General features: G+C 49.3%; 1 protein-coding gene across 4 annotated transcripts in view; it reads right to left on the bottom strand.

The window, feature by feature from the left end:
* The window catches only part of DOK4 (docking protein 4), a 55,833-nt gene that overhangs the window by 11,450 nt on the left and 18,775 nt on the right, over positions 1-25,608 (bottom strand). For all 4 annotated transcript variants that reach the window (XM_083452963.1, XM_083452961.1, XM_083452960.1 and 1 more), the window contains exons 2-6: positions 23,837-24,156; positions 7,457-7,564; positions 5,191-5,305; positions 4,907-5,026; positions 3,186-3,375 (exon numbers count right to left, since the gene is read on the bottom strand). In XM_083452963.1, coding sequence (XP_083309089.1) covers positions 3,186-3,375; positions 4,907-5,026; positions 5,191-5,305; positions 7,457-7,564; positions 23,837-23,902 — 599 coding nt within the window. In that variant the 5' untranslated portion in view covers positions 23,903-24,156. The remainder of the gene's footprint in view (positions 1-3,185; positions 3,376-4,906; positions 5,027-5,190; positions 5,306-7,456; positions 7,565-23,836; positions 24,157-25,608) is intronic.

Consider the following 25,608-nt stretch of genomic DNA (forward strand, 5'->3'; position numbering starts at 1 on the left):
GCTTTAAATTGTACAACTTCATGGAGGAAAAGGCTATCAGTGGCTACTAGCCACAATGGTGGACTTCCTCTACTGTTAATGGTTGCATGTCTGATACCAGCTGCTGGAAACTTAGGAGGGAAGAGGGTTCTTGTGCTCAAATCCTGCTTGTGGGTTATGGCATCTGGCTGGCCACTGTGGGAACAGGATGCTGGACTAGATGGGCCAATGGCCTGATCCTGCAGGCTGCTTTGATTTTCTTAGGTCCCCCCCCCCCCCCCGCTTTTTAAGTGGATTTGTTGTGCTAGGGTGACAGAACACTTTAATCCATTTTAAACATGCAAACCTATAGTTCTGGTATGTGCTTGATTCCTTCCTGCAAAGCAGTTGTGGAGCATGTGCCCGTACTGCCCTGGGCACAAGGCGCACCATGGCATTGCCGTCTAGTCTCCTGCTCTCCTCCCCACTGAGCTGTGGCCAGGAATAAGTGCCGCAGCTAAGGCACAGTTCCTTCTCGCTCTGAGCCAGGCTCCAATGAAGGAGCCTGCTGTGGGGGAGGCTGTTTGCACCCCCCCCCCACAAAACTGTGCCTGGGGCCACGGCCCCCACCCATACTTTGCCTCTGCTGCAAAGTTCCAACAGTCTGGAGGCAGTCTGACGCAACAGTATTGCACCTGGATAAATCTTTTGAATGGGTTGTGAATTATCCCTCTATGGCAAAGATCTGAGATCCTCCCACACCGGGAAAGAAAGAAGTGAATGGGACCTCTGCCTGGCTTGGGAGTTTTTCATCCTTATAGTATAGTGGGTGGGTTATTCCCCTTCTCCCCCACTACCCTGCCAAAGAAACAAACAGCTTTATTGTCAGAACAGGCTGTTCCACAGCCTCAGAGCAGGGTGGGACGGGGCTTGTTGGAAGAGTTCCTCTAATCTCTCTATAAAAGCCAGGCATAATGAGTCAGTGAAGGTCTGGGATAAAAGGGAAAGATCAAATTTCTTTCCTTTGTAGATGGTAATTAGCTGGAGTCGCTAAGAGGTGCAGACTGGGATGGTCTAAATCAATTTGCAAAGTTCACAAGGTAGGGAAAAGTCCGAGACTTTCTGGGAAAAGGCTTTTTGGGGTTTAAAATCCTACCATGGAGTGAGATGAGCAAATTACTGGGCTTCATTGCATGGCTGTAGTGGGGACTGCAGGGCTGTTCCCCCTGCCCCACCCACCCACAATCACTGCATGTGAAAATCCATCCATATGGATTCATGTCTGGCTGCACAGAGCACTTCTGGGAAGCAAGGTCCATATGGGGCCTCAGGGACATAGGAATCTACTGTACACATAGTCAGACCATTGGGCCCATCTAGATCAGTATTGCTGGCACTGACGGGCAACATCTCTCTTGTGTTTCAGATCTTTCCCATCCCAGCTAGAGATGCCAGGGCTTAAATCTGGATCTTCTGCCACACCATCCAGTCAATTGGCATGGCCAAGGGAGTGGAGGGGCTGTGGAAGAGCAAGCTCTCTCTACATGCATTCAGAAAGCATGTGTGAGGCACAACTTGGGGAGTGGAGTGTGCCCACTGCACCTCTGCCCTGAAGCATCAGGAAGTTCTGAAGGGGCTATGTGTGTTTGGATGAATGTGCTTAGAAGGCTTTTCAAGGTGGGCTTCCTGGTTGTGGTGAGACTTCAGTGCGTTCATCCAAGACCACAGAGAACTGCTCTTCAGACTTTCCTGTTCATCATGGAAAGTCCAGCGTGGATGGTTGCAGTGGGTATGCCAAGCACACACAGGGACACAGGGCTGGTGCATATGCCGTCCATCTGTCCATCCTTTAGGGCAGTGTTCCCCAACCTTGGGCTTCCAGCTGTTTTTGAACTACAACTCCCATCATCCCTCGCTAGCAAGACCAGGGGTCAAGGATGATGGGAATTGTAGTCCAAAAACAGCTGGAGGCCCAAGGTTGGGGAACACTGCTTTAGGGGAACTCTATTCCCCTCACAGAGCCACAGTTCTTGGAATGGATTAATGATCAACCCCTCTTCCCAAGGAACTCTGGAAATTGTAGCTCTGTGTAGGTAAGGAGGCAGGCAGGTGGGGGCTGGCTGAAGGAAGATGGAGGTTGCTGAGGCAATGCCCCATTCATTCAAATGGACCAGACTCCGCTATGCCTTTGGGGGCGGGGGGGGGGGGAATCTACACAGACTTGACTTCTTCCCTTTTTTCCTGCTTTCCTTTTAGTACAGTAAGTCCTGCCAGCCTCTCCCGAGGCTTTATGGAGATCTTGATTATGTACCAGTAAAATATCCATGTGGAAAACATCAGCTTGGAAAATGCCTTTGGAATAGATTCAGTGTTTTGGGGATTTCCCTCTCAGAAAATCCTTGGGGAAAGCTGAAATCATGGGAAGACCTGACCCACTCCGAATGCTGCCCAACCAGCCCCTCAGTGTCCTCTAGCCTTCCCTGTGGCCAGTTCCCTTCCCTTTCCAGTGGCTGTGGCCTAGTGGGCTGAGGCAAGTTGAAGGGAGAGAGAGGACTGCACTTTGGGTTTTTCTTAGGCCCCAAAGCAGCCTTGCCCAATCCAGATGTTTTGGACTGCATCTCTCATCTGTCTCATCACTCCCACCCAGTTGCAAAGCCCAGCAACAACACTAACTGAAATAAGCATGCCCTTAGCACCTCCAGAGAACTACATGTGGTAACAATCCACTGTCTGCCTCATTTTTATGACTGTTACCACCTTATATCCATTTCTGACCAGTTTCAGTCTCAGCAGGTCATTATAAGAACTTTGTAAGGAGTGGTGCCTGGATTTCTTTTCCCCTTCTCCCTCCCCGGCCGCTTTCCTTTTGTATCTTGCCTTTCAGATTGCAAAAGCCTTGCATTTTGTTGATCTGCAAGCAATTCTGGGAGCCTCTTTTTGCTAAAGCATGGGGTACAAACCTTGAAAAGAAACAAATAAATAAGAAATCCCGCCTCTTTCACAAAAACCTCGAGATCTCTCCTTAACAGGTAGGTTAAGCTGAAATACTGTGGATGGCCCTAAGTCATCTAATGTGATGCGCTTCACAGTGCCAATTCTCAGTGGTGATGGCCACTGTGCAGAGCTGGACTGATACTTTAAATTATTCTCAAGTTTCAGAACACACACACTCCCACAACCAGCATGGTGCAGCAAGCCCTCTGGGTCACACGTCCCTGCATGCATACCGGCCAGCCTCAAAGGTGAACCGCGTGGCATCTCGCCCGTAGCGTCGCAGCGAGCATAGGGGCCAGGAGACGAGCTTGACGCGGGGGTTGTGCATGTCCCAGAGGTAAATGTTCTCGTGTGTGATCTGCAACTTGCACTCGCCGTAGATGTCCAGGTTGGGGCAGGGCAGGAGGAAGACGTTGAAGCGATCTGCGGGGGAGAAAGGGGCGCTGCTGAGCCAGGCTTGCTGGCACCTTCTCTGCTTCACACCACCCCTTTGCCACCCTCCTAGCTGTCTCCTTCCCAATATTTTGCTTGAGCAACAGCAAAACTCACCAGTCTGCAACCTCTTGGGCTCAATGTTTGTGGCTCCAATTAGCTTCCTCCTAAGCCTAACTTCGCCATGTACTCCCTGGCCACAATCTGCAGCTTAAACCCCAACACCGCCTCTGTCCCACACTTCGACAGAGCTGCTGTTCGCTGCATCCCCATGCCCTGGCTCAGTGTCCAGGGCTTCCTCCAGGTATCTCTGCTCTTGCCCTGGGCAGCAGTGCCTGCAATGCCCACCTCAAGGAGCTGCTCTCTGCACTGCCACGTCTGGCTTCCTGCTTGTGGAATCCTCTCCCTAGAGGGGCTCACCTGGTGGCACCATTGCATATCTTTAGGCACCAGGTAAAGGGACGCGGGTGGCGCTGTGGGTAAAACCTCAGCGCCTAGGACTTGCCAATCGCATGGTCGGCGGTTCGAATCCCCGCGGCGGGGTGAGCTCCCGTCGTTCGGTCCCAGCTCCTGCCCACCTAGCAGTTCGAAAGCACCCTTAAAGTACAAGTAGATAAATAGGTACCGCTTTATAGCGGGAAGGTAAATGGCGTTTCCGTGTGCTGCTCTGGTGCCGGTTCACCAGAGCATCATCGTCAAGCTGGCCACGTGACCCGGAAGTGTCTGTGGACAGCGCTGGCTCCCGGCCTCTAGAGTGAGATGAGCGCACAACTCAAGACTGGCCCGTACGGGCAGGGGTACCTTTACCTTTACCTTTAGGCACCAGGTAATTTCTTCCCCCCCAGACTTTCCCCCAGGCTTTCAGCTATCTGGGACCTCCTACGGCAGGTGAGATTTTTGAGCCCTGCCTTTAAAAAAATGTGGATGAGTTTTAGATCTTCCTCTGTTTCGTTTTAGGCTGGTTTCAAAGTATGGGTTATGTCTTTATTGCTTCAAGATAGGTAAAGGGTAAAGGGGACCCCTGACCATTAGGTCCAGTCGTGACCGACTCTAGGGTTGCGGCACTCATCTCGCTTTATTGGCCGAGGGAGCCGGCATACAGCTTCCAGGTCATGTGGCCAGCATGACTAAGCCGCTTCTGGCGAACCAGAGCAGCGCACAGAAACACCGTTTACCTTCCCGCCAGAGCGGTACCTATTTATCTACTTGCACTTTGATGTGCTTTCGAACTGCTAGGTTGGCAGGAGCAGGGACCGAGCAATGGGAGCTCACCCCGTTGCGGGTATTCGAACCGCCGACCTTCTGATCGGCAAGTCCTAGGCTCTGTGGTTTAACCCACAGCGCCACCCGCGTCCCATTGCTTCAAGTTATTCTGGTAAAAAAAAAGAGAGGGGAAAAAAGAACGGCTAATAAGATCAATAAATAATAACAGGCCATTTGTTTCTCCAGTCAGTCCTTCCACCACCCTCATTCCCCGGACACCCCACCACCATGGCAAATTCAGGACAGCCTGCCCCCTTACCTGTCTGCTCACACTGCACTCCAGGTGCCAGCAGATCTGGCTCTCCCAGGCTGATGTCGTTGAGCCGTGCCCCCAGGCACTCGATGGACAGAGTTTTGTACCACTCCTCAGCCTCCAGCTCTGCAAGATGGGAAGCGCCCTCAGTTAGTGTCCAGCATTCAGCCCTGTTGCCATTTTGTTCAACACAACACACATACACTTGCTAGTGGATTGCAACTTCGTAGAATGCGCCCACACACTGCGGCTCACAAACACCCCCATAAATCCCACAGCGGGGCTCCTACCAGATTCACAGGTGAACGTCCGAGCCGAGTCGTCGGTGAAGATGATGGCCACGGCCTGCCGCTTAGTCTCCTTTGGTAACCTCGTGATGCATTTTACGTTGCTGATCTCAGTGACCTGCAGGAGAGCCACACGCCTTAAGGGGAGCACCTCCCTACAGCCCACCTTCGTCTGCAGAGAAGAGGAAAGGGATCCCTGGCTCTTGACCCATGCTGGGCAGCTCCATGCTGAGCAGGAGGGGGGAAACTTGGCCCCAGGTCTCAATGCGGCCATCCAGGACAAATTATAAAGCCTTCAGGAGTCTCCCTAGCCCCCTGTTCCTGCTTCACACCCTCCTAGAGTGATTTTGCCTGGCTGGGAATTTGTTCTTGAACTGTGATAATGCCTCTTGCTTAGCTAGCTGGAGGGTGTGTTTGTGTGTGTGTGCAAGCACATATAGACCTCTGACTTATGCAATGCTGGAATGCATGGTGCACTTTTCAATGCATTTCCTCAGCGCTTTCCGAACTGCAAGTTTTGCTCCATCCTCTTTTTTTTTATCTCTGGCCCCACCACTGACTTGGGGACCCCAAAAGCTTGCCTTCGGTCTGAAAAATGTTGCCCACCCCTGATGTTCAAAAGAATACTTCCCAACTCCTGTACAGGGAGTTGTGCAGCAGCTTAGATGGGAGAGCAAAAGCTGTTTTGTAGGGAGAAACCAATGGGGAGAGTGGCTTCATTCACCAGCGATTCCAGAAGTTACTCATTTATGGTGGTGGTTGGGAAAGAGACTCTCTGGACAGAGGACTCTGAGACAGCAATCCCCCTTAAAGAGGTGGGATATGGCAACTCAGAAGTGTCTCAAGCAGCCTTGACCTCCTAGGGTACCCTGCGTAAAGAGAGAAGGATGGCATTGTTGAGGGGAGGGCCATTTCTTGGTCTAGAGGGCTGGGCAGGTGCTCTGGTTGTTCACCTCCATTTTCCAGGAGCCTGAGAGCATTGAGATGGGCAGCAGGGCGTATGAGTGGTGGAATTGGGTCTTGCACTGGGTGACTAAGGTGGTGAGGAGGTTGGGTGAAAGAGTGGAAAGGATGGCCAGCGAGAGAACTCAAGCAGGAGGACTGTGTTCTGCTTCTAGAACATAAACAGGTTTATTTTTGCCACAATGACTCCCTTGGGCAGGGACGGTTTTTTCCAGCACGCAATGTCACACAGACCACAAGAGTGCCCTGGGGAAGCATTTAAGGATAATGAGAATGTCTCCGAACTAGGAAACGGTGGCCAATCTTCATCACTAGAGTAGGCAAACTGCAAGCTGGCTCTGCGTAGGAGGTTGCCCACCCCTCAGCCTCCCCAAAGGGGCCCCGTGCTGAGAAGGAGGAAAGTATGAAATGCTGACCAAGAATCAGAATTGTAGAGTTGGAAGGGAGCCCAAAGGTCATCCAGTCCAACTCCCTGCAATGCAGAATCCCTGTCAGGTGGTCACCTAAACCCTGCTTACAAACTTCCAATGAAAGAGAGTCCACCACCTTCCAAAGCAGTCAGTCCCACTGTCAAACAGCTCTTACCGTCAAAAAGTTCTTCCTAAAGCATAGTGAGAATCTCATTTTCTTGTCATTTGAATCCATTGGTTTGGGTTCTACCCTGTGGAGCAGCAGAAAGCAAGCTTGCTCCATCTTCCATGCGACAGACCTTTAGATGTTTGGTGATGGGCATCCTATCATCTCTCAGTCTCCACTTCTGTAGGCTAAACATCCCCAGCTCCCTCAACCGCTCCTCCTAAGGCTTGATTTCCAGACCTTTGAGCCTCCTGGTCACCTTCTTCTGCACATGTTCTAGTTTGCCAATATCCTTCTTAAATTGTGGTACCCAAAACTGAACACAGAACTTCAGGTGGGGTCTAACCAAGGCAGAATAGAGCAGTACTCTTACTAGACTTGATGCAGTCTAGAATAGCTTTCTTTTGCTGCTGCATCATACGGTTGACTGATGTTAATCTTGTGCTCTGCTAAGACCTCTAGCTCCTTTTCACATGTACCACTGGCAAGCAGGTGTCCCACATGTTGTATTTGTGCATCTGATTATTTCTGCCTAAGCACAGAACCTCACATTTGCCCGATTGAAATTCATGGTGTTAGTTTGGGCCAATTCTTCAATCCAGTAAGGCCATCCTGAATCCTGATTCTATCTTCTGCGGTATTAGCTATCCCTCCCCCCACAAGGCTCTATCCAGCCCCTGTCCCCTCATGGAGCAGCAACAGCACCATCACATCAGGAACTGGGGCTAACCTTTGGACATCCTCGCAAACACACCGACTTCTCGTCCGGATATTTCTCCAGCCTCTGAGGGCCTTTGCTGGAAGATTTGCGGAAGACGAGCCAACAACGCCGGTAAATCTGGGAGGGAGAAGGAAGGAAGGAAGGAAAATAAACACCAGGAGAAGAGGGCCTGCTCACCCAAAGGATAAAACACCCACCTACATGAACACAAGTGAATCAGCCCAACCCTCCCTGTGTTGTCAACTTGGTCAGGAAGCTCACTGGGTGACTTTGGGCCAATGACAGTCTCTCAGCCCTCAGCTAACCTACCTCACAGGGTTGTGGTGAGGATAAAATAGGGAGAGAGGCCATATGCATCAGCCTCCCCTCCATTTTACCTCCAAAGGATCGTTAGAGTTTTATTGTGGTTGTGTTCGGCAACATATTATCAACACAATAATAGGGCATGTGGTGCATTTATTCTCCTCTGTAGACGTTCTGCAATACTTTCCCAGTACAACTGCATTATTGCCACCCTGAGGGGCTACAGCAGAACAAAAGCAGGACAACCTCCCACCCCCAAACGGAGAACCTCTCTGGTCCAAACAATTATGGGATTTCAGCAGGAAAATACAGCATATGCTCCAATTGGAAATGAAGCAGTATCTTTGCCCCCCAAACATTTGCTGGAGCAAAGGGTATTGAAAGTGGGGTCATGTGTGACTGCCCTGATAGCATCATGAGCACAAATCATCAGGAATGTGCAATAAAAAGGTGCTTTTGGGGGTCCCATGCAATTCATTGATACCCAATAATGTAAATATTGTTGCAATTGCATCTAGTACTAGTTAACTCCATAATGAGGAACTAGTCACAGACTGCAGAAGATACAGACAATACATTATGACCGACCACCTCTCTGCTGCAGATTGTTCCTGTAACGAACAGAGCTGGTTTATTGTTGAAGGCATTGTGACAGCCTGAAGGCACCCAAAATCAGTGCTGGCATTTGTTAGATTAAAACTAGTTCACTGATCAGTCAAATATTTCCAAAAGCTGTCAAATATATGAAGTAACAATGCACGGAGAATGAATACCACCAAATCTTCCACACACCCTGCCAAAAACCCCAAATAACACAGTGCACTGCACCATCCTCTAGTGGACTCTGGAATTTAACCTCTCCTGAAAATAATGTTCAGAGTGGTTTAACAGTTTTCCCAGGAAACTTTGGGAATTGTAACTTTGGGAGGGAAACAAAGGTTTCCCAACAATTTTCAGCACCCTTAACAAATGACAGCTCCCAGAATCATTAGGAGACCCCCATTCCTTTCCACAGAGTTACAGTACTCAGAATGGTTAAATAATGAATATGTCTTCTTCCCAGGGAACTCTAGGAATTGTTGCTCTCGAAGAGGAATAAGGATCTCCTAAGAACTCTCAGCCGCTTAACAAACTACACTTCCCAGAATTCTTTGGGGGGGGGAGCCATGATGGTTTAAAGTGGTATCATAGTGCTTTACCTAATTGGTGCATATGCAGCCTAAGCCTCTGATGCCTGCACTGGAAGCATTACTGTCCATCTGGACAAGGGGGAAGGCGAGATGTTTCAGAGGCAAGGTGTGTGTGGGAGGAAGAGGTGATGCTCAGGCTGGGCGAGTGTGGAGAAGGCCAGCCAGCGTGGAAGAAGAGGGAAGACAACAAAGGCTCTGGAGGAAGTCGTGAGCCCAGGAGAAGCCTCATTCCCAACAGGAAGGGCTCTGAAGGTTTGTCCTGGGGGACAGTAGACCCTGAGGCAGAGCTCACAACAAAGGACAATCCCGGTAAACGATGGTTGGATACAGATTGCCAGTGGTTCAGGTCTCCAAGTCAGCAGATGGCAGATGCAGACTAATTAGACTGGGGCCTAGGAGCCGGAGGAAGGAAAAAAGGGAACAGTCATCCCACACACGAGACAACAGCAAGGAGCTGGACTCAGCAGAGAGAAGACTGAGAGGCACAGCTCTGGAGAGCTGTCCTACCAAAACTGTGTGCGTCTGCAAAGATTCCTCTCAGAGATACACTGAGGTGACTGCTGCAGACTTTGTGAATTTAGTCATAGCATTTATACTTCTTTTAAATACGGAGTCAGGGGCACCTTTGAAACATGCAATGAATGAATATTCAGTAAAATTGTAAAATTAAACATTACTAAAATTATGAAAACAAAGCAGAAGCAGTGCCCAGCAGAGGCTGAAATCAGATTTGCTTGCTGTCAAAATGCAAAAAGCCACAACAAAGTCAGGCAAGCGGCTCTATGAAAGCTGTTCAAATTATGAACACCGCCACCATGAAAGACCCAAGTCACATCTGATGGGGACTTAGAAAGGGGCCCCTGAAGTGGACTTTGCATGGAGGGAGACATACAATAAAGGCCAAGCCTATAGGATGTAAGCAACCTGGGGTGTTTCAGCGTGTTTTTTGTTTTAAATAGGAAAGCATTTCCAAAACAACAAGAACACATTGCTTGTTAATTTGTTTCCCAGGCTCAATTTAATGTAGCTGGCCAGGGCTAAGGCTGGAATCATAATGTGATTCGATCAACTTGCTATATAGCCAGCACCTCTGGCAGCCACACTTTGCCCCCAAATATGTTTCCACTTTCTTCAAAGGCAGCCCCCATGTAAAGTGCATGGCTTGGGACACCAGCATTCACTAAAAATGCCCCTCTAAGATCAGACTCCTGGTTAAGTGTGGATATAGACATCACCAGATATTCAGACCTCCCAGTGCTGTCTTTCCTCCCTCCCTCCTCCCATCAGTCCCAGCCACCACAATCATGCTGGCTGCGGCTGATGGGACCTGTATTAGAACAACATCTGGAAGCATCGAGGTTGGGGAAAGCATGCCATGACATCACTAAATAGTAGTAGTAGTAGTAGTAGTAGTAGTAATAATAATAATAATAATAATAATAATAATAATAATAATATGTATGTATGTATGCCAAAATAGCTTCCAATGGTGGGAGGTGGCTTGAAATTATTGGATAGTGGAATTCAGTGGCCACCATCCCATTCTGCATTTATTATGTGCAATTTTTCCAAGCTAAGGTAAACCTACAGGCCTGGGCAGAGACTCTGGAGCAGCTCAAGAATCACTGTTTGGCCTCTACTCACACATGACTTTTTCTGGAACCGACACCACGAAGTCAAGCAAGTTAACCTGCATGGCCACAGTCATGCTGAACAGCAAACGATGCCATCTTTGAGTAAATGGCTGCCCTCCAGGGGAAGGATGACAGCCTGTACTAGCAACTCTGCCCTGGACAGGGCGTTTGCCTGCTCACCAGTCCACACCACGGAGAGAGCAGTATGATCAGTGGTCAATTTCTAACAAGGGATGCCGGGGGGGGGGTGCATCTCCCCAGTAAACCAACAACCAGAGCCCTGGAGCTGTGGGGTTGGTTGCAGTTGCTCAAGGTTAAGAGAAAGGCTCTCAAAGGTGTGTTGTCTGCTATTTTAATTACTGTTCTGACTCTTTGAGTATTCCTGGGCAGAGCATTTGTGGGCTCTGCTGCATTTTACGCCTCAGATGTCATTCCACAGAACAGTGATGTGGCCCAGAGCATGCAGCCAGGGAAGGAGAGTGGCTGGCCAACAATCCAGTATGTTTAAGAGGCCTTACAGGCAAGTGAAGTCCCCAAAATTGGCCTCCTGCACCACCATCCCCAACAGCTAATGGGAGCCAGGGATGCAACCGGAGCAAGAAGCCCTTTCCATATCTGCAGTGGCGTATCTGGGGAAATCGCTGCTGTGCCGACGACAAATCCCATTTTCTCTCTGCACCAGCACAGCAATGCTGCTGCTCTTCTGGGAGAGAGAGAGAGAGGAAGGGGCTGCCTCCAAATGAGCAAGTCTTCCCAGCAGCTGGGGCGGGGGGAGCAGAGAAGGAAAAACAGCTCCTGCCTAACAGCTCCCTTCCTGCCCTTCTTCCTCCCTTGGGACTCCCCTACCTGTCACAACGCCAGTGTTAATTACAGCACCGCCACTTAATTACCAGCAGAAGGAGCAGTGATGGGCTGCAGCAATGGTGTGGGCACCTCAGAGGGCCTCAGCCACCCCCTTTCCCATTTCCATCTAGTGGGTCACCTGCCCTGGGTGGTTCCAGGGCCCTTTGCTGCACACCTGATCCTGCCCAGACTCAGCTTGATACTTGCCCACCTCCTTGCTCAGTGCTGGCCTCTTTTCTCCCACCTCCCACCTTCCTTCTCTTGTGTTATTAGCATGAATTTATACAGTGCACAGCCCCAGCTCTCCTGCAGTTTAAGAGGCAGGCTAATGGGGATCTGTCTCCTCCAGCAACTGCAGCGCCAGGCAAAAGGGGGTGGAGGGGGAGGAACAGGAATGAAGCTCGTACCCTGCTTTATACCAAGCAAATGCATTAGGCTCGGTGATATCTACACTGAGAACATAAGAAGAGCCTGCTGGATCAGACCAATGGCCCACAAAGTCCAGCATCCTGCTCTCATGGTGGCCAACCAGATGCCTGTGGGAAACAAGCAGAACCTGAGCACAAGAGCCCTCTCCCTGCCTGCAGCTTTCAGAAGCACTGCCGTCTCTGACTGTGGAGGCAGAGAATAGCCATTGTGGCTAGTAGCTATCGATAGCCCTCTCCTCCATGAATTCTTCTGATCCTCAAAGCCATCTAGGCTGGTGGCCATCACTGCCTCCTGCAGGAGGGAGTTCCGTAGTTTAACGATGCGCCTCATGAAGAAGCATTTTCTCCCAGAAAAGTAACATTACAGTGGTACCTCTGGATACAAATGGGATCCGTTCCGGAGCCACATTCGCATCCAGAAATGAACGCAACCCACGTCTGTGTGTGTGCGGGTCGCGATTCATTGTTTCTGTGCATGTGTGTGATGTCATTTTGACTGTCTGCGCATGCGCAAGCAGCGAAACCCAGAAGTAATGTGTTCCGTTACTTTCAGGTCACCGCGGAGCGCAACCTGAGAGCCTTCAACCTGAAGCAACTTCAACCCGAGCTATGACTGTACAGTGGTACCTCGGGTTACATACGCTTCAGGTTACAGACTCTGCTAACCCAAAAATAGTGCTTCAGGTTAAGAACTTTGCTTCAGGATAAGAACAGAAATTGTGCTCTGGCGGCGCAACAGGAGCATGAGGCCCCATTAGCTAAAGTGGTGCTTCAGGTTAAGAACAGTTTCAGGTTAAGTACGGACCTCCAGAATGAATTAAGTACTTAACCCAAGGTACCACTGTACTACCTTTCTGCGGTCAGATGAGGGAGCCTCACAATGCTTGGACCGGCCCTCAGGCAGAGGCTACTACTTGAGGCAATTAATTCCATACATTAATTATGCACCACCTCACATTGGCTTGCCTGGATTCTAGATGAGGAAAATGCCTCTGTCCCAACTACTCTCCACTGTGGAGCTCTAGACATTTTGGCTGACCAGCTAGCCCAGCCCACAAGGGTCGTTGTTCCTCCCGCAAAACATTCCAGAGCAGGGGGACCATGGTGGATGTGAGCCAACGCTGTCTTCCGCGGGGAGGAAGCCCTGTGCAAAATGGTTGCGTTCGCTGGGCTGCCTTGAAGAGGGGAGAGCAATGCTCCTCTGCTGTTCTGGCAGATACCTAACGAGCCCCCTGGGAGCCCAGCGCCTGCTCGGCATGTAGCGTGGCTTCCTGAACGCACGTTCCATGCGGCCCACCTCCAGCACATCCCTGACGCTTTCAAAGCAGGGCCTGCTCTTGAAAGGAAGAGTCTCCACCACGGAGCGGCCTAAGGGAGGCAGGCCCAGACAGGGCTTCAAAGCCTATAGCACCCGCCGCCTGTGAGGCTTGGAGGGGCTACAGGCAAAGTCCCCCCCCCCCACAGGTCATCACCGCAAAGGAGCATGATGTGGACAGGGCCATGCAGAAAGCTGAGCAGATCTGGCTATTTCCTGGTCTTTCTCGCCTCAGAATGCAAGACTCTCACAATCAGCCTCCTGGGCAGGTTCACAGTTTAGTATTTAGTATTTATTTATCGCCTTCCCGACCCACCTTTTTCTGCAAGGAACTGGAGGTGGCATACATGGTCCTCCCTGCTCCTCACTTAATCCCCACCACAATGTTGCAAGCAGGGCTTTTTTTCAGCCGGATCTCACTGGAAACTCAGTTCTGTCACCTCTCAGGTGGGTGCTATTTGCCATTCCAAGAGAACGAGGGAGGCGTTCACGGCGCTAGTGGTTCCTTTTCACCTGTTATTTAAATAAAGCTAAAGTGGAGGGTGGTCCAAAATCAGACTTTGCTCTCTCTTCCCTACCATTATAGAGCCATCCTTATCCTGTGAACCACCCTGAGACCTACAGGTATAGAGCGGTATATAAATTCAACAAATAATTAATAGTAATAATAATAACAATAATATGACGCCCACTCTTTCTGGAGCATTTGTTCCGATTTGTTTGCAGGGACATCAGACGTCTTCCCATGTCCATAATTATCTCCCCCTGCAGCTTTTTTTAGTGTTTTCCCCTGCCCATTTTCTTCTTCTTCTTAAGTGGATTTGTTCCATCAGGAAGCTTTAATCCCCTTTAATTGTGCAAACCTAAATTCCCATTATGCAGCTGAATCCCTCCTGTAAAACAGCACATGCTTAGCTCTCTGTCTTGTTGAAACCAATGAGATTAAATTAAAAAAAAATACTTGATTGGACTGCTATTCATAAAGAAATACAGTTTTTGAGGGTTGCAGCAAGAGATAAAGTTTGGAAGACCAAGGGCTATTTTCTTGTCTGCTAGGTGGGCAGAAGATGTTGATGTGGGGCTGGAGCCCCATGCTGGGTTTCCTCCCCCTGAAGAAAAAAAAGAGCTGGATGCAAATAGCCATCTCTGTCAAATGATGCCTTGCAAAAAGAAAACATGGATGCATTCAATTATGAAAGATCAGGGCCAGCCCTACTGTTGAGAAGAAGAAGAAGAAGAAGAAGAAGAAGAAGAAGAAGAAGAAGAAGAGGAGGAGGAGGAGGGGGAGGAGGAGTTTGGATTTGATATCCTGCTTTATCACTACCCGAAGGAGTCACAAAGCGGCTAACATTCTCCTTTCCCTTCCTCCCCCACAACAAACACTCTGTGAGGTGAGTGGGGCTGAGAGACTTCAGAGAAGTGTGACTGGCCCAAGGTCACCCAGCAGCTGCATGCGGAGGAGCGGAGACGCGAACCCGGTTCACCAGATTACGAGACTACCGCTCTTAACCACTACACCACACTGGCTGTGGTAACTTCAGACAGCCAATGCTAGGGGGTCAGGGGGAAGAGCGACCATTTACGGGCCATTCCTCCTGAGCCCCCTTGTTGTTCTCCTCTCCTGGAGGGCGCAGCTGTGTGCACAACGTAGCCTTCCCTACTGTATCTCCTAAGCTATACAGTGGTACCTCAGGTTACAGACGCTTCAGGTTACATACGCTTCAGATTACAGACATCGCTAACCCAGAAATAGTAACTCGGGTTAGGAACTTTGCTTCAGGATGAGAACAGAAATTGTGCAGCAGCGGGAGGCCCCATTAGCTAAAATGGTACCTCAGGTTAAGAACAGTTTCAGGTTAAGAATGGACCCCCAGAACAAATTAAGTTCTTAACCAGAGGTACCACTGCATCTGCTGCCCCCTGTACAGTGGAAGAGTCCGTCCCTTTGAGGGTGGCCATGTGTCCTACTATACAATCATTCCCTGGACATCAGACACATTGGACACTGGTTCAGTGTCTTCTACACTACAGTGAGATGTACTGCATTACTATTTAAATTATAGACATTATTCCTAAATGTGTATCTATGTCACCTGACCTCTGGGTGGCCGTGTCGCTGCTGTCTGAGAGGAGGTAGAGGAAGGGTAGTGCTTGCATCCCCCTTCTACCTCCCAGGAAGCAGCAGCGACACAACCACCCAGAGGTCAAGCGAGGTCAAGCTGCCCCTCCATGCCATCCGCTATTACTCTGTGCATGCAAGTCAACATATGCAAATGTTATGTAAATCTGATTCCCATTATGCCCTCTTTTGCAGAGAATGGTTTCCTCTTTTTTGGCCAATGCACAAGTGAGGCATATAGGTGCAATTATGTTTGTTAAGTATGACCATCCAAGTCCCTTCACTAGTGCTGGAATTAAATTTTAAAGTGCACAAGTCATTCTAGCTGCCATCAATAATAATTGTATAATCAAGTTTAGGTTAGCCTCCATCAAAAAAGTACCAATTGGGAGGTTGGAACAACATTAAGATTTTGTTTTACAGTAGTTCCCTAAAATCTACAGGCCAAAATTGTCCTTCAGCACATTCCCCATCAGAGATGTGAATCACCAGGAGGGCCTAAGTAAGAAGGATGATTTTGGTCCGACTTTTAATATCTCTTTCTCAGGTAAGGAGCAATACGGTCAAGAATCTCCTCCTGTTTATGAATGAATGTGGCTAATACATTTAGAGATTGAATATAAGCTGAATGCTGTGATAAATTTCCCTTGGCACGATACAGAGTATCTGATCTGGTTATTATTTATTATTACCGTTTGCTTGTTTGTTTGATAATATGCTGCAACTGAACTTTTTGAAAACTAATACAAACTTAATGGAAATAAATAAGATTGAACAGCCTGTCCAGTGGGCTTCTGTATGTGGAAAGTGGGGCAGAGAGGCATCATGCCCTTTGTCTCAGGCAGAAAAATGCCCGGGGCCAGCTATGGCCTACACAGATATGGATTGCAATAACCAGAACGAAGAGCAGGCATGGCCAGGGCCTCCGTTCCTATCTTGCTGTCCATGCATGCCTGTTCTGTCCCCACCCCCCAATCCATATGTACATGAACACATTTTCTTTTAGTGAATCCCAGCCTTCTTTCCACAGCCATATTCGCTGACAAAAAGTTGCACGGAGGAATTGGGGGTGGGGAGGGAACACCAGTTTTCAAACCCCCAACAAAAGACATTATGTAGATATTTGCACAACTGTCTCCATACATTCCCTCAAAGGCAGCAATGCAGATTTCTTTAAGGGGGGGGGGGATTGAATTTACCTATGCGAATTTGAGAAATTTGTATATAACAATCTGCATAGGAAAATTTTCAATCTACGCTGGGAAACTTTCTGAAGCCCTTGAGAGCAATCTAATTTAGCTTGCTTTGCTTTACTTGTATTTAGTAAATACAGTTAAAAGCTTTGAGACTGCAAAGTTTGCCTGCTACCGTATTTCCAGCTGGTATCCATTCATTGTTACCAGTGAACTTATGAACTAAATAGCAGCCTCATAGCTGGCGTTGCTCAGGGTTTCCCAGAACGCCCCCACCCCCAAAACCAGTGCAGTTTTGAAATTAGTGGATAAAATTGGGCTTTTAGAATGGGTGGTATGTTTTTGATATATTTCCCCCCACTTGTTTTTAATGTATGTATGTGGGGGTTGGGGCTGGGGGTGGTAACTTCCTCTGAGTTGCCATGGCAAGAAAAAAGTGACGACAACAACAGCAGAGCAACAAAAATAAATTCTCTGCTATGGCCAGCTTTGTACGAATGGCTTTCCTCTTGGTCTCCCCGGTTCCTCACATGAACGTTAAATGGAAGCTCCTGACAAGCTTTCTGGCCAAACCTGGCCTGTTTTAGCTCTCTATGTTAGAAACCCTGATCTGCAGTGACTCAGATTTGGATGTGTGCTTGTATATGAAGGTACAGTTCAAGAGGTGCGCTTAAGTATTTGGCTCCAAGTCATAAGCCACCATTTCCTGTCTGGATTTGCTCCTGAACAAGGATTCCACCCACCAGGACTCTGGCAGGTAAACCAAAAGGCTGTACACTGGTACCTCGGGTTACAGACGCTTCAGGTTACATACGCTTCAGGTTACAGACTCCGCTAACCCAGAAATATTACCTCAGGTTAAGAACTTTGCTACAGGATAAGAACAGAAATTGTGTGGCAGCAGTGCAGCAGCAGCAGCAGGAGGCCCCATTAGCTTAAGTGGTGCTTCAGGTTAAGAACAGTTTCAGGTTAAGATCAGACCTCCAGAACGAATTAAGTTCTTAACCCGAGGTACCACTGTAATAAGAAATAAAGTAGATATTGCAGTGGATCTTAAGGGCTAGTGCAGCCTTCATCAACCTGGTGCCCGCTAGCTATTTTAAACTACAATTCCCATCCGCTCCAGGCAGCCAGCACACCAGGGTCAAGTACTTGCTCATCCATGAAGGTTGCCTTGGGCAAGTCAGGGCAACTCACAGGTCTGCAGAGAAGAAGAAGAAAAGCCCTGAACTAATATGGCTGTGAGTTTCAGGGCTTGACATTTTCATGCATCGTTTCTGAAGAACTTCTCAGTGATCAGCAAAGTGGAAGACTTCCAGACAATCTTTTTATCATGCAGTAAATGCATCATTCTTATTTAGTTCTGGCAGCCAATATAAATGTTTTTCCTAAGAAAATCTTTTTCTCTCTCTTTACTGTTACTGAGAGATGCAATGTTGGCCTCCTAGTCAGCACTTGTAACATCACAGGTGAATATTTAAGGAATTTATTAAATACTTATTTTAGTTTTAATATATATTTTTCTGTGTGTTTCAGAGGCTCCACTCTCAGACAACAACAACAACAACAACCACAACAGATAGTGAAGCTCCAGCAAGGCTATCCATTACACTACAGTCTCCTCATCATGGAGGCCTGAAAGCAAAGGTTTAAACCTCTCCACACAGCTAAGCACCACTTCATAGCACTGAGGGGAGAGATGGCGTATGTGGGGTGTGTTATTTATGAGTGAGTGTGTGCTGTGTGCCTGTGCACATGGCTTGCATGTGTAGCCGGTGTGCATGTTGTATAGAATAACTTTCTGACAGAATAAACTGACAGTGGAACAGGCTCTCTCGGAAGGTGATGGACTCTCCTTTACTGGAGCTTTAAAAAAAAAAAAAAAAAAGGTTGGAAGGCTTCCTGTCAGGGAATCTTTAGTTGTGACTCCTGCACTGCAGAGGACTGGACTAGATGACTCATTGGGATCCTTCCAACTCCACGATTCAATGATTCTGTGTGTGCCAAGTGTGTCGGGAAGGCTGCCACCAGTAAGGTGCGTGGCTACCATGCAATGCGTGCAAGCTAACTGCTGTGAGATTATGTGGATTATTTATGAACAGTGATTTTAATATCATTTTATTTCTTTGTTGGACATTATTCTCTCTCCTATTTAATTTTAAGCTTATAAATTAGGTTAGCTTTTTTGTACGGCTTTACACAATGTTGTTAGGTTGGTTGGCATCTGTCTTGTCTCGGGAGACGATAGAGGAGTGCGCCTTTGGGGGTGAGGTCAAGCGGTTAGAAGGTTGTGCATGGCCTGCTGTGGCTTGTGGGAGAGACATGTTTTGCTGCAGCTGTTGTATGGATTGATTATATATATGATTTATAGCGCTTTATTAATTCGTTGGAAAGTGGCATACAAATGATGATGGTGGGGTGAGGTTGAGAAGAGAGAGCCTGTTTGATGTGTGCCTGCATACATGTGTGTTGTCTACATGTGTGGAAAGTGGATGCTGTACATATGAGAGAGAGAGAGAGAGAGAGAGAGAGGGAGAGAAACTGGCAGCATGCAGCTCTCAGAGGGCTAAACACAGAGGGCCTTAAATAATAGTAATAATAATAATAATAATAGACGTGGGTGGTGCTGTGGGTTAACCCACAGAGGCTAGGACTTGCCGATTAGAAGGTTGGCGGTTCGAATCCCCGCAACGGGGTGAGCTCCCGTTGCTCGGTCCCTGCTGCTGCCAACCTAGCAGTTCAAAAGCATGTCAAAGTGCAAGTAGATAAATAGGAACCGCTCCAGGTAAACGGTGTTTCCGTGCGCTGCTCTGGTTTGCCACATGACCCGGAAGCTGTACGCCAGCTCCCTCGGCCAATAAAACGAGATGAGCGCCGCAACCCCAGAGTCAGTCACGACTGGACCTATTAGTCAGGGGTCCCTTTAACTTTACCCCGCCCATCTGGCTGGGTTTCCCCAGCCACTCTGGGCAGCTCGCAACAGAATTAACGATAATAATAACAATAAAGCGATAAAACATTAGACACTAAAAGCTTCCCTAAACAGGGCTGCCTTCAGATGTCTTCTAAAAGTCAGATAGTTGCTTATTTCCTTGACATCTGATGGGAGGGCGTTCTGCAGGGAGAGCGCCACTACCAATAAGGCCCTCTGCCTGGTTCCTTGTAACCTCACTTCTCACAGGAGGGAACCGTCAGAAGGCCCGCAGTGCTGGACCTCAGTGTCCGGGCTGAACAATGGGGGTGGAGACCTTCCTTCAGGTACACTAGGCCGAAGCCTTTTAGGGCTTTCAAGGTCAGCACCAATACTTTGAATTGTGCTCGGAAACATACTGGGAGCCAATGTAGGTCTTTCAGAACCGGTGTTATGTGGTCTCCGCAGCTACTCCCAGTCACCTTCAAGACAAAGATAGCTACTCTAGACCTACAGCAATACCCAATCATTATCCAAAATTCCCCCACTGACCCACTCATTAGTTCTAGGCTGTGAACACTCCTACAGCCCCCACCTCCCTATTTAATAAGGAAAAAGAAGCTGCTACAACCGCGAAAAGTAGAGGCAGAGAAACCTCCTCCCCTCTCTGTGCAGTCAACAAACTTCCACGTCCTCTGCCTGAAGCCAGAGCTCCAATTTAAATGTCCTCAAATTGGAGCAGAGCCCTCGGGGCCACGGAGGCTGCTGGAGCAGAGCGGGGCTTTCGGAGAAGTCATGCAAGAGTCAGGGAGGAGGGAGGGTGCTGCTTTGGCAACAGGGCCCTGGGCCATGCCACCGCTCTCAACGGGCTCCCCGGAGAGGAGCTGCGCAAACCGGAGCTGGGCTGTGATGGAAAACGCTGCGCTCCGATGCCAAGTGAGCCTAGCGTAGCCACTTCCAGCTGGTAGGCAAACAGAGTCCTGGCCAACTTGGCATCCTTCAAGCAAGGGTGGGGAGAGGAAGGATGTCCAAGCACAAGTACACTGGTCCGCAGAGGCTCTTCCAGAGCAGGTGCTCTCCAGAAAGCCTCACCAAAGCAGGAAAACAGATGGAGGCAAGAGGAGCCGTGTGGAACCAGACCCAAAGGTCCATCTAAGTCCAATGGTGGGACTGGTAGGGCAGAAGCCAGGGAGGCCAAAAGTAGGTGGTGCTGGAGGCAACTCATTCTAGTTTTGGCACCTTCCTGCTGAGTTCTACAAGGTTTAACATGGAGACGGAGGAGAAGGAAGAACTTGGCAGGCACTGCCACCTCTCAAACTGGCTGTAATGAGACAGCAAGCAGGTGGGAGCTACCTGGGGTTGGTGGGGTGTTCTAACGGGCCAGTCTCCCCTAGAGTGGCCAACCAGACACCTCCAGGAAGCCCCCACACAAGGTCTGAAGGCAACATCCTTCTTTGCTGGTTCACGGTACTAAGAGGCTTCTGAACCTGGAGGTTGAATACAACCATCAGCAGACGTCCCTCCCTCCACTGAGCTGGCTATTTTACTATATTTCTTCCTTAAAACACTTCTGTCCTGCTCTCCTCATGGCAAAGCCACCACTCAGGGCAGCTTACAACATTTGAGTTGCAGTTTTATTAAAACATACAAACACACCACTACCACCGATATAAAACAAAGCAGCCAAGGAGGCAGTATCAGGACCTGAACATAAAAACCTGATGTGCCACATGCTACAAAAATCTACCAGAATAAAAGTGTCCTTTGTGGCCAGCAAAAAACTTGGGAGGGAGTGGAGGAGAACACGAGGCAAGGTGTTCCATAATCTAGGAGCAGCCACTGAGAAGGTCCTTATAGGGCAGTGATGGAGAACCTTTTAGAGACCGAGTGTCCAAACTGCAACCCCAAACCCACTTATTTCTTGCAAAGAGCCAACTCAGCAATTTAACCTGAATACTGAGGTTTTGGTTTAGAAAAAACAACTCATACATTAACATCTCTTGTCTTAAAATAAAAACAAAATAACAGAGCTTTCAGTGATACAATGAAACAATCCCAAGCACTTTCACTGATTTAAAATTATTTGGCAAGGAATTCCACACTTTAAGGATTTCATTTTGATTTTCACAAGATCTCCGCGTCGATGGGAATTCCCTGCTTTTAAGCTCCAGCCTGGGCAAGAAAACGTTCTCGGCGTGGCCCTCTGAGCGCATGCAGAGAGTCCCCCCCCTCCCCATCATGCCGTTGTTCCCTGAAAAGGCCCTGGGGGCTGCCCCACGTGCTAGCACAGGGTCTCCCACTGCACTGGGCTGTGGCTGAGTTCGGTGAAGAAATACTTCAGCAAGTGGGAGACGACCATGGCACGGCCAGGCTGGTGGGGTCCGGAGCCCCAGTGCTGGTGAGGGGCGATGAGGATGGGGCGGAGGCAGCTCTGCCTGGCTACCTGGCACTGGAACCAGCGATGCCATCCTCTCCTGCCTGGCACCTTCCATTGGCCCTGGCCGGAGGGTGTGTAAAGCCTCAACCTCGCATCCCGCTCCGGCTGTGCAGTTTCCTGTGCTGACCTGCCACTCACATGCCTCTGCGGCTGCCCAAGTTCAGCTGAGAACTTAACGTGCCGCCCTCACCTTCTGCCAGCTCTGTGCTGGGGCAATGGCGCATGTGCCCCCTCTGGCACGCATGCCATAGTTTCACCACCGCTGGGAGAGATTGTGATGCAATAGCTGGGACTGGCCAGGACACCCAGTGGAGGCCAACACAGCAATCCTGTCATTAAACAGAAACACACCCATAAGTGGATCATTATCCTCCAAGGCTCACAGCAGGCAACAACTACTGTACTATTAACCCTCACAATAACCTTCAGTTGTAGGCTGCCGAAATGAGAGATGGAAAACTTAAAGCAGAGAGGCTTGCCCAAGGCCACCAAACCCAGGTGCCTCCTGCCTGACAACTTCTGTCCTTTGGAAATCCACTCCCAGGCTTTCTGCATCCTTGCAGTCTTCTCCCCAGCCTTGGTCTCTACAGATGTTGTTGGGTACTAACTCCCATCATGCCAGCGGTCAGGGATGAGAGGATGCGCACAACATCTGGGGACCCAAGGCTGGAGAAAGGTGCTTCAAAAGAATCCTCCTCGTAACCATATTTCAAAATCCAAGTAAAGAAATCCCTTCATGTTGCATACAGAGGATCAGTTCAATGCCCCTTCAGAAAATATACTGAGGAGGAAATGTGGATTTCTTTTATGTGCAATCCAGAAATCTCTAGCGTGGAGTTTAGTCACCCTGCCAATAGAAGACGGCTGGAAAAGAGAAAGGGGCGATCAATGCTTGTTCTGTGTTCAAGATGCCCCTGTTGCGAGCAGGGATATCTCAGAGGCCCAGGAAAGACACACCCTAGAAGCCAAGATCCATAGATGCAATTGTGCCTGGAGCAAGTCTAGGTCTGCAGCAAGAACCTTTGAGAGAAGGGGAGAGAAATCTTGCTGGGGGTGGCTGTGCTCAAAGGAAGAGCCGGACCCAGTGTCCGAGTTGGTCCTCCTCATATGGGCCAGAGGTGCTCACAGAGAAAGTACCCACAACATGACTCTGCAGCTAAGCAGTCCAGATGGAACGAGGAAAACCCCAGTGCCTCTTTCCATTTCCCTCTCCCCACCCCCACCCCACCCCTGCTGAATCCTAGCCCTCCTCTTTCCAAAGGCAGGAGCGAAATGGTTAAAAATGTGTGTGAAATTGTCAGCTAAAATCACAAAGCTTTTTTTAAAAAGCCAACAAACACCAAAAACAATCAAAGCAAAAAATAAATAATGAAGCCCTGCTGCTGATTGTGCTGATTTTTGATTGTGCTGATTTTGCTCAGCGACCAAAACCCAGCTGAAAGAAAAAGAATTCCAACTGCACTTGCATAAGCTGCTCAGCCACAGGCTCAGAGGAGTCTCTGGGGAAGGGAGTGCCACAGAAGCATCTGAAACAGGAGAACACAACCTGTCCACTGTAGCCAGGCAGAGTCAATCCGTACTATATTCACAGGCACACAAAGGCAAAGAGTTACTGTTTCTTTTATCGGCTTCAAGATCTGCAACCAGCTGTCAAGCTGGAAAGGAAATCCCCATGGCACAAAATGCGGACCACCACCCACCCAAGCCCTTGCAAAACCCACCCAATCCATCAACTCTGGGGATGCCACGTCCACCAAGGCAACGCCAGAAATGACCAGCAACTGGCACCTCTGTTGCCAGGACTCAGGCAGAGCCTGTGGGGAGGGAGGTCCATGCAGGAGGGATGCCTAGAGGAGAGGCAGAGAGAGAGAAAGCTATGCTGCTCTAGCCAGAATTCTTCCACACAAAAGCACCGGGGTTTTTTTGCGCAATTTGCACCTGCCCGCATGCCTACAAAGGACGCCAGCCAGCCAGAGCCCACTCGGAAACAACAAGGCGGCATCTGCCGGCACTTACCCCCAATTTCCTGCTCTTCATTTTCACGTATCCCTGTTTGACAATGTCGTTGAAATTCGTAGCCATGGCTCAGCTGCTGCCCAGCCAGGATCCACCTCCGCGCAGCCGAGAGGAGGAGGAGGAGGCTCTTCCCGGTGGGGCTGGCTCGCCTCCCCCGCAGCAGCGGTGACAAATCTCTTCCTTCCCCTCCACTCTTCCTCCGCTGCTGCTGCTGCTGCTGCCACTGCTGTTCACCTGTTTTCAGACTTTGGCTGCCACTCCGGCCCTCTCCCCTCCCTTCCTCTCCAGCATTGTTCTAGTCGGGAGCTCCTCTCCGGCTGCTGAAAAATAAAAATGACAGATAGATTAGAGATTGTGACATCTTTCTCTTGCTCCGCTTCCCCCCTCCCTCTTTCCTGTCCTCTCCCCTCCTCCCCCCCCCACCTCGGCTAAACCATTCAGGAGAATCCAAGGTGGCTTGTGTAGTCAATTGAGAAAAAAAAATTGGAACGGTCCAGCTTTTAACCCACGAGATACTTTGATCCTAAATTCACAAAGGAGATGCTTGCACTGAGCTTGGGAATCAGGAAAGAATGCATTTTCTTTGAGAGAGAGAGAGAGAGAGAGAGAGAGAGAGAGAGAGAAGTCTATAATTTCAAAAGGTGCAATTAAAAGGGATTCTTCTACTTGTTTTGAGTTTTTAATTCTGCCTGACCAGACGGGCCTTTGAATGTGAATTGGGAAGCCAGGTTCCAGCAGAATGCTGCTGTCTTCTGTAGCCACATTCACACAAGACAGCTGCTTCGTAGGGGCAAACCTATTTTGCTTGCTCCACTGCTGCTTTCTACTCTCCTGGGACCCAGGTCTCTCATGGCCAGGTTGCCAACGGCAATCTGAAGCACAGACGCTGCTCAGTTCTCACCCGCCTGAGCTGTCAGTTGGGGTGAAGTACTCCCAAGTGGCCCCCCTCCCCTGCCCCAAATTATACCATTTTTAAAAATCCAGAATTCCAGATGCTGTTGGACTACAACTCCCATCCTTCCTTACCATTGGTCTTGCTGGTCCAGGCTAATGGGTGGGTGTTAGAGTCTAGCAACACCTGGGGGGCCACAGGTTCCCCATCCCTGGTATGGGCTAGACCCAATTTGAAGCAGGTTATAAGCAGGGACGCGGGTGGCGCTGTGGGTTAAACCACTGAGCCTAGGGCTTGCCAATCAGAAGGTCGGCGGTTCGAATCCCCGCGACGCGGTGAGCTCCCGTTGCGTGGTCCCTGCTCCTGCCAACCTAGCAGTTCGAAAGCATGTCAAAATGCAAGTAGATAAATAGGTACTGCTCCGGCGGGAAGGTAAACGGAGTTTCCGTGCACTGCTCTGGTTCACCAGAAGCAGCTTAGTCATGCTGGCCACATGACCCAGAAGCTGTACGCCGGCTCCCTCAGCCAATAAAGCAAGATGAGCGCCACAACCCCAGAGTCAGTCACGACTGGACTTAATGGTCAGGGGTCCCTTTACCTTTACCTTTATAAGCAGGGCATTAGAAGGCTTTACAATTGAAAGTTGAAACTCCCACTACTTTTACCAGGCCCATCAGCTAAATCCCAGGATGCCCATGTGCTCAAATCCTACTTGCAGGTTTCCCCTAATGGGCATCTGGTCAGGCACTGTGAGAAAGAATACTGGACTAAATGGGCCTTTTGTCTGATCCTGCAGGGCTTTTTTACACCTCCAATTCCACCGCACACCTTCTCCTCTGACCAGCAAACTCCAGCAAAAGCTTTGCACTTTGTTGCTGCT

This window comes from Podarcis tiliguerta, assembly GCF_965153285.1.
Source record: "Podarcis tiliguerta genome assembly, chromosome: 8".
NCBI classification, from domain to species: Eukaryota; Metazoa; Chordata; class Lepidosauria; order Squamata; family Lacertidae; genus Podarcis; species Podarcis tiliguerta.